The sequence below is a fragment of the Somniosus microcephalus genome, chromosome 10, assembly GCF_052327205.1.
Source record: "Somniosus microcephalus isolate GS21.2 chromosome 10, FLI_Smic_1.0, whole genome shotgun sequence".
Taxonomy (NCBI): domain Eukaryota; kingdom Metazoa; phylum Chordata; class Chondrichthyes; order Squaliformes; family Somniosidae; genus Somniosus; species Somniosus microcephalus.
In genome coordinates, this window is record NC_140996.1 from 22,227,289 (window position 1) to 22,240,770 (window position 13,482).

General features: G+C 44.8%; 2 protein-coding genes across 5 annotated transcripts in view; one reads left to right on the plus strand and one right to left on the minus strand.

The window, feature by feature from the left end:
* bora (bora aurora kinase A activator) overlaps positions 1-5,376 on the plus strand; it is a 46,034-nt gene extending 40,658 nt beyond the window's left edge. For all 4 annotated transcript variants that reach the window (XM_085998476.1, XM_085998479.1, XM_085998478.1 and 1 more), the window contains exon 13: positions 4,502-5,376. In XM_085998476.1, coding sequence (XP_085854602.1) covers positions 4,502-4,620 — 119 coding nt within the window. In that variant the 3' untranslated portion in view covers positions 4,621-5,376. The remainder of the gene's footprint in view (positions 1-4,501) is intronic.
* Positions 5,377-11,592: 6,216 nt separating this feature from the next.
* The window catches only part of dis3 (DIS3 exosome endoribonuclease and 3'-5' exoribonuclease), a 40,575-nt gene continuing 38,685 nt past the window's right edge, over positions 11,593-13,482 (minus strand). Inside the window, exons 20-21 of the mRNA XM_085998483.1 lie at positions 13,092-13,214; positions 11,593-11,866 (exon numbers count right to left, since the gene is read on the minus strand). Of these exons, the coding sequence (XP_085854609.1) occupies positions 11,780-11,866; positions 13,092-13,214 (210 nt within the window). The 3' untranslated portion in view covers positions 11,593-11,779. The remainder of the gene's footprint in view (positions 11,867-13,091; positions 13,215-13,482) is intronic.

Genomic DNA, 13,482 nt, shown 5'->3' on the forward strand with positions numbered 1-13,482 from the left:
ATTTTTGAACCTAATTTTACCAGTGATTCATTGTCTGAAGTATAGAAGTGACATTAAGTGGTATGAATTGGACCAAAATTCCTTCATCTATCTTCTCTTCTTAGGCAGTCCCTCGGAACCGAGGATGACTTGCTTCCACATTAAAAATGAGTTCTCGGGTGACTGATGAGTCCAATGCGGGACATACAGTCTCTGTCACAGGTGGGGCAGACGGTGGTTGAAGGGGCGGGTGGGTGGGATGCTTGGGTTGACGTGCGCTCCTTGCGCTGCCTGCGCTTGGCTTCCGCTTGCTCCCGGCGAAGAGACTCGAGGTGTTCGGCGTCTTCTCGGATGCTTCTCCTCCACTTTGTGCGGTCTTGGGCCAGGGATTCCCAGGTGTCGGTGGGGATGTTACACTTTTTCAAGGAGGCTTTGAATATGTCCTTGAAGCGTTTCCTCTGCCCACCTGGGGCTCCCTTGCCGTGCCGGAGCTCCGAGTAGAGCGCTTGTTTTGGGAGTCTCGTATCGGCATGCGGACGATGTGACCCGTCCATCGGAGCTGATCGAGCGTGGTCAAAGCTTCGATGCTGGGGATGTTGGCCTGAGCGAGAACACTGACGTTGGTGCCCCTATCCTGCCAATGGATTTGCAGGATCTTGTAGAGGCAGCGTTGGTGGTACCTCTCCAGTGCTTTGAGGTGCCTGCTGTACATGGTCCATGTCTCAGGCATACAGCAGGGCGGGTATCACTGCTGCTCTGTAGACCATGAGCTTAGTGCCGGGTTTGAGGTCCTGGTCTTCAAACACTCTCTTCCTCAGGCGACCGAAGGCTGCACTGGCACACTGAAGGCGGTGTTGGACTTCGTCATCGATGTCTGCCCTTGTTGACAGTAGGCTCCTGAGGTATGGAAAGTGGTCCACGTTGTCCAAGGCCTTGTTGTGGATTTTGATAATCGGGGGGCAGTACTGTGTGGCGGGGGCAGGTTGGTAGAGGACGTTTGTCTTACGGATGTTTAGTGTAAGGCCCATGCTCTCGTACGCTTCGGTGAAGGTGTTGACGATAGTTTGGCGTTCAACCTCCGAGTGAGCGCAGACGCAAGCATAGCCTGCATACTGTACTTCGACGACAGAGGATGGGACGACCTTGGATCTGGACTGGAGGCGATGGAGGTTGAACAGTTTCCTGTTTGTTCTGTAAATTAGCTCCACTCCAGCGGGGAGCTTACTGAGGGTGAGATGGAGCATTGCAGCAAGAAAGATCGAGAAGAGCGTTGGTGCGATGACGCAGCCTTGCTTGACCCCGGTTCGTACGTGGATTGGGTCTGTGGTGGAACCGTTGGTCAGGATCACTGCTTGCATGTTGTCGTGAAGCAGGCGGAGGATGGTGACAAACTTTTGAGGGCAGCCAAATTTGAGGAGGACACTCCATAATCCCTCACGGTTGACAGTGTCGGAGGCCTTTGTGAGATCAAAGAAGGCCATTTACAGTGGTTGGTGCTGTTCCCTGCATTTCTCTTGTAATTGACGTGCGGTGAAGATCATGTCCATTGTGCCCCTTAGTGGGCGGAATCCGCATTGCGACTCTGGGGGGAGCTCTTCGGCCACTGGGAGAAGGCGATTGAGGAGGATTCTTGCGATGACTTTCCCTGTGGCAGACAGCAGGGAAACTCCTCTGTAATTACCGCAATCGGACCTGTCACCTTTCTTGAAGATGGTCACAAATACGGCGTCTCTGAGATCCCCTGGCATGCTCTCCTGCTTCCAGATAAGAGAAATTAGTTCATGCGCCAGTAGTGTTTCTCCGCCATGCTTTATTGCCTCGGCGGGGATTCCATCTGCTCCTGAGACCTTGTTGTTCAGTTGTCTGATGGCCTTTTCAACCTCATGCTGGGCTGAGATGGTGGCGGGTAGCATGCTGCGGGATGGAGTTGAGGACACTTGCGTCGAAGACAGAGTCGTGGTTAAGGAGATCTTCGAAGTGTTCCTTCCAGCGGGCACTGACTGCTTCCTTGTCCTTGATGAGTACCTCTCCGTTCTTGGCCCGCACTGGGGTAGGACCTTGGGTGCTTGGGCCGTAGATGGTCTTGTCTGCACTAAAGAATCCACGCATGTCATGGTTGTCGGCTAGCTGCTGGATCTCCTGCGCTTTCTCCACCCACCGTCTGTTCTTTAGGTCATGAGTTTTTTGTTGGACCTCGGCCTTCGGGCGTCTGTAAAGCTGCTTTCTTGCTCTCGAGTTCTGTTGCTGGAATGCCTGGCGCTTGCGGCTTATTAGCTCCTGGATCTCCTGGTTGTTCTCATCGAACCAGTCTTGGTGTTTCCTGGTTGAGTGACCGAGCGTCTCTCCACAGGTGCTGATTATGGAGGCCTTGAGTGCAGACCAGGCGCTGTGGGCACTCTGTGACTCTGCATCACTGGGAATCGTCAGGTTATTTGTGAGGTGCAGGCTGAATAGAGACTTCTTAGCGGGGTCTTTGAGTGCTCCAGCGTTGATTTTCCTGCAGCATTGTTTCTGTTGCCGCCGCTGATTTGGGGCTACATCGAAGGAGACGACAGAGCGGATTTCGCGGTGGTCGGTCCAGCAGTCGTCAGCTCCTGTCATGGCACGGGTGATGCGGACGTCCTTGCGGTCCCTCGCTCGGACGATGACGTAGTCCAGCAGATGCCAGTGCTTGGAGCCAGGGTGCTGCCATGAAGCCTTGTAATTGATCATCATACTCTGAATAATCATAAGCAAATCCACTAGAATTTGTCTTTTCATGCTCTTAGCAAATGTGTGGGTCAAATACGTGAAACATTTGACCCTGTCGATGTTGCTTCCAGCGGAACTGTAATAATACTTAACATGCAATGGAGACAAATAATTTCACTGACAATCCTATCTTGTATACCTTAGGGACTAGTTTTTCTTTAAAACTAACATTTATACAGTGCATTTAGCATAGGATAAAACTCCCAAGGGGCTTCAGAGGTGTAATCAGACACTCATTGACTGGGCCAAAGAGATATTAGAAGTGGGTGTCTAGTATTATGGAGTGTAGAGGATGGGAGACTGGTCAGAAGAGCATCAGAATAATCAAATCGAGGTGACAAAAGTAATGGATGACGGTTTCAGCAGTAGATGGATTGTGGCAGGCAATGTTATGGAGGTGGAAGTAGATGGAATTTGTGATGGAGGATAAGTGAAGTTTGGAACAGCAGCTCCAAGCAAAATATGATGCCACAGTTAGGAGTAGTCTGGTTCTGTCTGAGAAGGTGGCCAGGGAGGGGAATGGAATCGGTAGCACAGTTAGAGTTTGTGATTGAGGCTTCAGTCCTCCTGATATTTAACTTGGGGTGGGGAGGGGGGGGAATTGCAGCATATCCAGGACTGGATGTCTGACGAGCAGTCCGACAGCACAGAGGCAGTGGAGGGGCTAAGAGCTTTGCGGAAGAGGAGAGGGCCAAGGACAGATCCTTGATGGACTCCAAAGGTAATGGTGCTGAGGATGGGAAGAGGAGCCATTGATGGAGATGCTCTGGCTATGAATAGATAGGCAAGATTGGAGCCAAGCGAGGGCAGATCTGCTGAGTTGGACAACAGAGGAGAGGTGTTGGAGGAGGATGGTGTTTTGTGCTAAAGGCTGCAGAGAGGACGGGGAGAAATAATGCACTACAGTCACGGAGGATGTCATTTGTGACTTTGGATAAGAGCCATTTCGTTGCTGTGGCAGGGATAGAAACCCAATTGAAGAGATTCAAATGTGGAGCCGCAGGACTGGGCAACACAGAGGGAATATGGAGATGGGGCAGTATTTGCAAGCACAGCGGGGTTGTGTTTTTTTTTTTAAGGAGAGGTGATTACTTGTTTTGAAAGGGATGAGGCAGTACCAATAGAGAATGAACCATTTATAATGTCAGCTAGCATAGGGGCAAGGAAGGAAAGTTGGGTGGTCAGTAGTTTCGTAGGAATGGATTCAACAAGCAGGAGGTGGGTCTCACGGGCAAGAGAGAATTAGGAGAGATGGGAAACTAGAGAGAGACGAGGGCTCATGGTTAGGGCCTGCGGAGAGAGGTTTGGCTTGGTGGGGAAGGGGTAAAAGCAGTTGAACAGATGGTCTCAATCTTGGTGACAAAGTAGTCCTCAGCGGAAGTCTCTATTTGAACCATACAGACCAGGAAAATTTGCTTCCAGGTTGTTCATGTTAGCTGGTCTGAATTGTGGGAGCAGTGAGGGTTCTAGAGTTGGCAGCAGTGACCCTTGATTAAATATTGTAAAGTGACCCCTGCTGAAAGTGCCCGTGTGGATTGCAGACAAGGACAAGATCGGGTTTAGCTGCGATGTACCGTCGAGGCTTACTCATGAATAATGGCCACTTGAGATGCTGGAAGGTGATCATTATAGAATCAAACCCCAGACAAGGAGTCGATGCTTTGGTGAGGGAGCAAGTTGGGCTGGGGGGGTGGGAATTGCTTGCAAGGGTTAATGTGGGTTTGGGGTAGTGCAAACCAGGTTCCTCTAACTCTTTGTTCTTTCCTTGCAGTAAGATATTCTCCACCTCTCCTGCATGATGAGAAGTCATCTTGTTTTATAAGACAACCTCTTGAAATGACTGTGGAGGAACCTGAGCCCATTGGTGATCACTCTATGTCTTTGTTTTAGTCAAATCCAAGTGGCCGCAAAATCCAGTCTTAAATGTAGAATTTTTGTCGGTTGATTATGAATGGATATAAAGTCCATCTGTAAATGTCACAATTGGCTTGGGACATTAGTAACCTGAAAATGCCTAAAGAGCCACTAGGATGAGTGGCAAAAAATCTTGATCAGCACTTCTAAAAATGTTAATTGCATGTAGTTAAAGAAAAGCTATTTATAAAGTACCTGAATTTACTGATCAGTTGCTATGTTACCCATAAATCATCATCATGCATATAAAGCAGCAGTTCCAGTTTTTTTTTCATTCAGATTGGTGCATTAGTAAATATCCCCACTAGTCAGACTTGTTCTTAGAGCCTGGCATGTATTGTACTTTAACCTAATAATTTTTATTATGTAAGTATATAGATGGAATTCATTAGGAACTTTTTTAAACAAAATCTAAAGTCAGCGGCAGCTTACCATCTTTTCAATGACTGCCAGCTGGCTCTTTGTCTGGAAACATCTAAATCAGGATCTTGGCACTCTCGAGAATTGTCAAACGATGTTCTTGGATGCACAGAAAAGCTAGTACAATCAAGTTTAAATTTGAAATGAAAAATATGCTCTTAAAATATTTTGGTTTAAATTTTGCTTCTGATTTCAGTAAATATATTTTTAAATAGCAGAAAAAATCTAATGTTTACATTTTAGACCAAATGGTCTAGTAGCTATATTTTGTACTCAAATCAAGATATTTAATTAAAAAAAGCTTCTAAATCTTGTGTGTTTAAACTTTTTGGTCCTTGCACTAGAACGAATAATTATTTTTGCACACTGCAACATAGATACATTTCAAAATGTGTTACATAAATGCAGATATAAGAGTTGTAATAATGGCTTATTTATTCCTACACGCCACTGCTGAAATACAAGTACAGGAAACTTTGTGCTATCCGGCACCGACGGGACCGAGCTGTTGCCGTTCCCTCAAAACCGCCGGACACTCCAGCGCTAATGTTGAAGCATACGGAGGTTTTCATCTCCGTATCTGACAACAAACACTTGCTTAGCAACAGCGTCTAAACAGTCGGCTGCAGCTGCAAGCGTCTCTAGCTGAAGCTGTTGCTATAGCTACAGACCTTGCAGTGCCTGACGGGGGGGGAAAAAAAGCAACGCAAAAAAAAACGGCTCCTGATTTTTGCCGGTGGCTCGAGCTTGCCGGACATTTAGCCTCCGGATAACAAAGTTTCCTGTAGTTTAAAGAGCAACTACAAACTAGTATTTCCCAGAAGTTTTGTAAGGAAAGCATTTCTACTCTAAGTGAAGCTAAGCTGTTTGTCATGTGAACACATTAGATCTTCTCCTTATTTGTCTAGCATTGTCATGAATGAGCCATAACATCAGGAAGATCAAAGCCATTATTTTCAGCCCACTGCCACAAGCACTGTTCCCTTGCCAATGACTTTATATCCTTCCCCTGCCGCACAATTAGGCTGAACATTAGGCCCAACCATCTTCAGCTGCTTCATCAATGACCTTCCCTCCAACAGAAGGTCAGAAATGGGGATGTTTGCTGATGACTGCATAGTGTTCAGCGCCATTCACAACTCCTCGGATAATGAAGCAGTCCATGCCCGCATGCAACGAGACCTGGACGACGTTCAGGATTGGGCTGATAAGTGGCAGGTAACATTCGTGCCACAGAAGTGGCACAGAAGTGCCAGGTAATGACTATCTCCAACAAGCGAGAGTCTAACCACCACCCCTTGACATTCAACGGCATTACCATTGCCGAATCTGCTGCGGTCACCATTAACCAGAAACTTAACTGGAGAAGCCACATAAATACTGTGGCAACAAGAGCAGGTCAGAGGCTGGGTATTCTGCGGTGAGTGTCTCACCTCCTGACTCCACAAAGCTTTGCCACCATCTACAAGGCACAAGTAAGGAGTGTGATGGAATACTCTCCACTTGCCTGGATGAGTGCAGCTCCAACAACATTTAAGAAGCTCGACAGCATCCAGGACAAAGCAGCCCACTTGATTGGCACCCCATCCACCACCTTAAGCATTCACACCCTCCACCACCGGCGTACCGTGGCTGTAGTGTGTACCATCTACAAAGTGCACTGCAGTAACTTGCCAAGGCTTCTTCGGCAGCACCTCCCAAACCCGCGACCTTACACCTAGAATGCCACCACCTCTAAGTCACACCATCCTGACTTAGAAGTATATCGCTGATCCTTCATCGTCGCTGAGTCAAAATTCTGGAACTCCCTCCCTAACAGCTCTGTGGGAGTACCTTCACCACATGGACTGCAGCGGTTCAAGAAGGTGGCTCACTACCAACTTCAAGGGCAATTAGGGATAAATGCTGGCCTTGCCAGTGACGCCCACATCCCATAAACAAATTAAAAAATACATGGTGGTGCAGAACCTTGGTACCATGTTTGACCCTGAGCTGATGTTCAAATGCCATGTTCTATCCATTTACTTCCACCTTCGCACCAGCGTGTCTATTGACACTGCTGTGTCAGTCAATGAGGTGGGGCGGGGCAGGGCAGGTCATACAGTAAGACTCTTAGCAGTCTATTTTACAGCAAACTAAACCGCGCACTGCAGCAAATAGTTTACATGGTCTAAGAAGAGTCTCTACAAACTAGAGGAAACAACTTGTGACTGAAATGGCAGTAACTTCTGATTAAAAGGTGATTTCTCCAGAAAAATGCAGTGAGTGGAGGATAATTACATTAGTTACAAATGATGTGCATAAAATCAATCCCAGTTACTTGCAGCAGTGGAGTCACCAGGCATGATTAACGGGGGAACTTGCCCAATCAAATGCATTCTGGCCGGGAATAGTGGTGTCACTATATGCAGCTTCGCAACACTGCCCATCTCTACTTAACTGACTAGATCGCACTAACCACCCCAGTCCTAGGATCGATCTCGTACCGAATAGTTTATAAAAGAATCAACTATCAATCAACCTCCTGGCTAAGTGTGCCAATGTATGAGGGACCCAGATTCCAAATGATTTGAAGGTTGACCTGTATTGGGGTCAGTGATTTAACTTTAATGTATTAAGTCTGTCTTGTGCTGAATAAAGTATTCGAGCAGCAGTTTAGAGTATAATTGAGACTTATTACCACTTATACTCTGGGTAGAAGCCGGAACCGTGAGTAAGCTGCGCCCTGTGTCTCTCGTCTCTCATTTACCATCTACCGGCTGTCTCTGGATTCTTCTTGAAATCTTTTACAATTTGTGGCTGTTAAGATGAAATCTACACCTGAAATCTTTTACAGTTTGTGGCTGTTGAGACCCCCTTCCTATACCCTTACTCCCAAAACTAATACTTTCCTATTCCCTCCACTGACTGCCTGTCAGAGGGACTGGTCCCTCTATCCTACCTTTATTCATTCTTCCATCACTTCTATTTTCATATCATTCATATGCAACACCTGTCCAGTGTCCACTCTTCCATATGAGACAGCACTGTATCTGCACTTCCTCTAAGCTGTTGTATTCTATTCACTGCTCAGAATGGAGTCTCCTATACATTGGTGAGACTAACTGCAGATTAGGTGACCATTTCACTGAATATCTGCTCTGTTTGGAAGTGTGACTCTGACCTGTTTGTGGCTTACCACTTTAATTTTCCCTTGTGCTGGAAACAGAAAAACAGGAGCAGGAGTAGGCCATTCGGCCCTTTGAGCCTGCTCCCCCATTCAATATGATCATGGCTGATCCTCTATCTCAGTGATCGCTTTGGTTTTCTACAATGAAGCTCAATGCAAGCTCCAAGAACAGCATCTCATCGTTTGGCTGGGAACCTGCAGCCTTCTGGTCTTCACACTGACTTTAGTAACTTCAGACCTTAGCTACATTCTTCTCTTTTGTCACAGGAGTATGATGAGGGTCTTTCAGTGTTCAGGGTTGGGAGGAGGTGGGTTGACATTTGGGTTGGAGACTGAGGGGAAATTTCTCCAAGTTTCCCTGATCTGTAACTTCAGCAGGAATCCCAGAGCAACCACCATTTTTAGCCATTTGTGTACGGGATTCTGGTGATCTCCCACCAGGAGAACATCCATGGAAATTTCAGGCATCTATGTCAGAATAGAATGCTCCATTCTCTTGGGGTGGGGGCTCATTGAAAAGCGACTAGAAATCACTCATGACCCAACCATCAAGTGGGCTGCTTATGACTCAAAATCTTAGGCCCAGTGTACAAGAATCCAACCCCGTATGCAAAAAGGACAAGTCAGTTTTTTTTAAAAATCGACCCCCCCCAACCACTCGCACACACAAAAAAATCTCAACCTGTTAGATTCAGGAGATGGTTCTGTGATAGTGGATTGGCAGTTAGGATCAGATCAGCCATGATCTTATTGAATGGCGGAGCAGGCTCGAGGGGCTGATTGGCCTACTCCTGCTCCTATTTCTTATGTTCTTATTTATACTTTTGCTCTTCCTGGCCTGCGCCATTCTTCTGCATTCTGTTCTACACCCTAGCCTGGTCCACCACTGACTGCTCCCTATAGTTCATAAGATGGAAGCTCTCTAAATTTGCTGGGGTTGGAAGCTACTTCTCTGTTGTAAAGTAGCTATTCTCTTGGATACAGAAGCTGCAGCTGACTAGGAAACAAATGCTCCAGTAGCTATTATTGAAATCCATTATTGCTTTGGAAACTTTATTGAAAATTAAATGATCAAGATTTTTTTTTTTTAAAAAGACTACCATTCGTCTCCCTACTGCAATACTTAAAAAAAAAAAAAAAATCTTGCATATGCCCGCACTGGCAATGCCCCATATAGTGCCCATTACTATCTGCAATGAGTGCATTGAGTCAACCATGTAGTGTGGAACTGAAGTCACGCGCAGGCCAGACCAAGTAGGGGTGGCCGGTTCCCTTCCCTGAAGGACATTAGTGAACCAATTATTATAGTTATTTTATCTGGTGCTGGCCACGAATCACCAGCTTTAATGAATTCAGTTTTCAAACTTGCCATGATGAAATTTGAACTGACAACCTGGATTGCTGGTCCAGCACTATAACCACTACGCTATCATACCCTGTCACGGAAGTGAAGATAGATATAAAACAAAAGTACGATAGCAAAATACTGCAGATGCTGGAAATCCGAAATAACAGAAAATGCTGGAAAAACTCAGCAGGCCAGGCAACATCCGTGGAGAGAAATTAGAGTTAGAGATATAAAACAGTTTGATAATTAGTAATGTAACTGAAAGCAATGATCAGAGGTAGGTTTGAAGGAGAGGTAGCTGAGCAGAAGGAATGGGGAACAGTGTTGTGGAGTGGGTCCTAGATAGCTTTGTTAATGAAGGTAGTGGGGAAGGATGTAGATGCCAGTATTGGAAGAGGCAGAAGACGTGCACGGACAGAGGTGGAGGGGATTGCAAGTTTGTGAGGGTGCAGGTTGCGGAAGGGTTTGTAAATAAAGATCAGGATTTTGGATTCAATGCATTGGCAGATGAGCAATCGATACTGGCGAGGGTAGAGGGGATCACAGAGCAGGACAGGATGCCAGTGGTTGACCACCTGCCATGTATATTTTGGAGAATCGAAGTCAGCAGACTGGTGAGTGTTGGAGAAGTTGAGCCTGGAGGGGACACAGGTGTCGAGTGTTTCGGTGGCAGTGTGGGTGGAGCAAAGGTGGAGCTGGGAGTCATTGGTGCTGGATAGGATGTGTGGTTTGAAGTTCAGACAGGACAACAAGATTGCACATCATAAGAAATGGGTTCAAAGTCAGCAGATGATATCCAGGGGTCAGTTTCTGAAGATCTAGCGGTAAGGAACTTGAGAACTTGTAGAAAATTGGCACCTTCTGTGCTTTATAGCCAAGTCAGGGATATCACCATTAATTTGTGTTGGGAAGGGCAGTTATCCTGCATGCAAATTAGAATTCCCCAACCTTCAGGAGGATTATCCGGATCAGTGAACTTAGAAACAGGTTAAGATGAGCAGTCTGCATTGTTCCAGGGCCATAGAGATGGTTCCAGCAGGAATTTTATTCCTAGTACACAAAATAATCAAGAGATCTTACCCAGCACTTACAAACCAAACTCCCCAGAAGAGGACTACAAAACGGCTGGGTAATTGGCTATGACAGACATTAAGACCACCTATTTCCAGGTGGCAGTTCATACAATCCTTTAATTTGTGCACTCCCTCCCCCCCTTATAAACTGCCACAAAAAGACAGACTTGCATTTATATAGTGCCTTTCACGACCACCGGACGACTCGAAACGCTTTACAGTCAATGAACTGGAGTCACTGTTGTAATGTGGGAAACGCGGCAGCCAATTTGAGCACAGCAAGGTCCCACAAACAATGTGATAATGATCAGATCACCTGTTTTTGTTATGTTGGTTCAGGGAAAAATATAGGCCAAGCCACCGGGGATAATTCCCTGCTCCTCTTCAAAATAGTGCCTTGGGATCTTTTACGTCCACCCGGTTTAACATCTCATGCGAAAGATGGCACCGCTGCTAATGCAGCACCCCCTCAGCACTGCACTGGAGTGTCAGCCTAGCTTCATGTGCTCAAGTCCCTGGAGTAAGACTTGAACCCACAACCTTCTGACTCAGGCGAGTCAGAACCCTAACCTTACCCACTGAGCCACAGCTGACACTAAAGTTTGGAACACTATTTTTCAGACTGTATGCTATCTAAAGCTTGCTTTAATTATACTAAAGTACTAGACTATTAAAGAATAAAACTGAAACTATGATACTGGTATGTTATGTTAAAAGATTATTAAAGTCAATTTTCATTGCCATTTTAGAAACTTAGTGATTTCTCCATGTTTTGCTTATAGTATTATGGTGAGAGTCTGATTCAAGTGTAGGTTCATGGTTTCTCTACCAATACACCTTTTTTTTTACAATATAATCGACTGTACTAAAGGTAATTTTTCACACCAAACATTAAGTTAGAATATACTCTGAGCTAGTTTTAAAAAAATGCCAAGTAATAGATAAAAAATTCAACATTTATTCAAAAAAGACGACATTTTGTATTGTAAAAAAGTGTAAATCATACAAATGATTTTCCTCATTATTATACATGTGTAGTCAACTCTGCTTAAAACAGACATTTTACACTAAATGAGAGAACAAATACTAGCCAGAGATAGCCACACAAAGCGGTCAGTAGCTTTTCTAGCTTAGCTTGGCTTTCTTCACCTCAGGTTCTTCAGTAGCTGTATTTTTCAGTGATGAATTTCTTGGAACACTGACTCCAGGAATCTGTCACAAGAAACAAATTCACAAAACTTGTAGATTGAGATCTTTCAAAAGAAAAATGGGTGGAGAGGACAGAGGCTGTAGGTTGAAACAAAGGAAATTCTGAATTCTCTACATCTAATTATGAAGTGCATAGTTTGTTTTGCCTTGAAGCAAAATTGCTAATTGGTGAAAGATTGAAAGTTTTAATCATCTCTAAAAAGGCCATCTGTTGGAAACAAATATATGGGAGCAATTTAGGGTTTAATGAGAAGGAAATGTTAAACTACCAATGAACTAATCAACCTTAAGCAGACAAACAGCATAAAGGCATGGTTCATAAAGAACATGATAAACATGGAACCTATTGGACATTGTAGGGTAATGAATAATGGTGTGGACTGGGTATTATGAGTAGCAACCATACAAATTGGAGCAAAAAGTAAAATTCAAGATTCAATTAAACATTCTCCAAAACAATCAACAAAACCCAATTTGCCACAATAATGCTACTTGGCAATAAATCAGGCTAACGGGCTAAAGCACAACTGAAATCACCTCTCAAGATTATTTTAAGGCAAATGAGCTGCCACGGTTGAAAGGATATCAGTCACAGAGCAAGAAGAGTTACCCGTTGGAGGCCAATCATTTAATGAGGTGACCTTGCTAGCCGTTTAGGTAGAGAATCGGCATAAAGTGACCCTGATTATACTCATATACTTTTAGCCTCCAGGGATGGACCATGGTGAATTGGTAGGGCTCCCCTCCCTCTTTGCAGGAGATGGGGGAGGAGTACAAAACCTGGCTTATCCAGTCCTGGCACAGAACATCATTGACATAACTGAGATTTCTATAATGTTCCTCACATACAGAAAAATGTTTCAAAGCACTTTACACAGCACAGGGCAAAAATGGAAACCGAAGAAGACCAAAAGTTTGCAGGAAGGAGGAGTGTGAAAACATGGTTGAAGAGAAGTCTCTTTTACTTAATTGGGGGATTCAGAGTTTGGACACAAGTGACGCAATCTTAAAATTAGCCACGAGTTAAATGACACAGCATTCCTGTCTCGAGGTGTTGGGGAGGGAGCAGGAAAGCCAAAGGCAAGCTAGATTATTTGAAATAGACACTGCAATTTAAAAATGACAAGCACTAATATAAACATTCAAAGCAAGGATTTGTAACAAACTGTTTTCACATCAAACAACTTGACATCTAACTGGGAAAGTTTAAACAAAACTGAACACTTACCACCGGCTCAACCAGTGCCATTCTAATCTTCTGGTGTTGGATATTTGATGCATCCAATGTGATTGTCACGGTTACCTTGTCAAACATGTTAAACGTTGTGCCTTCTACTGTTAAAGATGGGATCTATAAGAGTAATAATAGAGATTGCCTGCATTTTCTAAATCCAGATGCACTATTCAATTCACCATCTCAGAACATCCCAATTACTGTACATGCAATTGAATATGTTTTTTTACAGAATTATTGTTTAAAAACGAGTTAGGTTCTCTCATGTCTGGGTGATCGCTCTCGTCTCCAATCTGACGGTGTCTTCTTCCTGCGTACATCCTGCATTTACTCTAATGACATCTAACTGTTTTAGACAAATCTTTGCGTAAGCACGACAAAATTG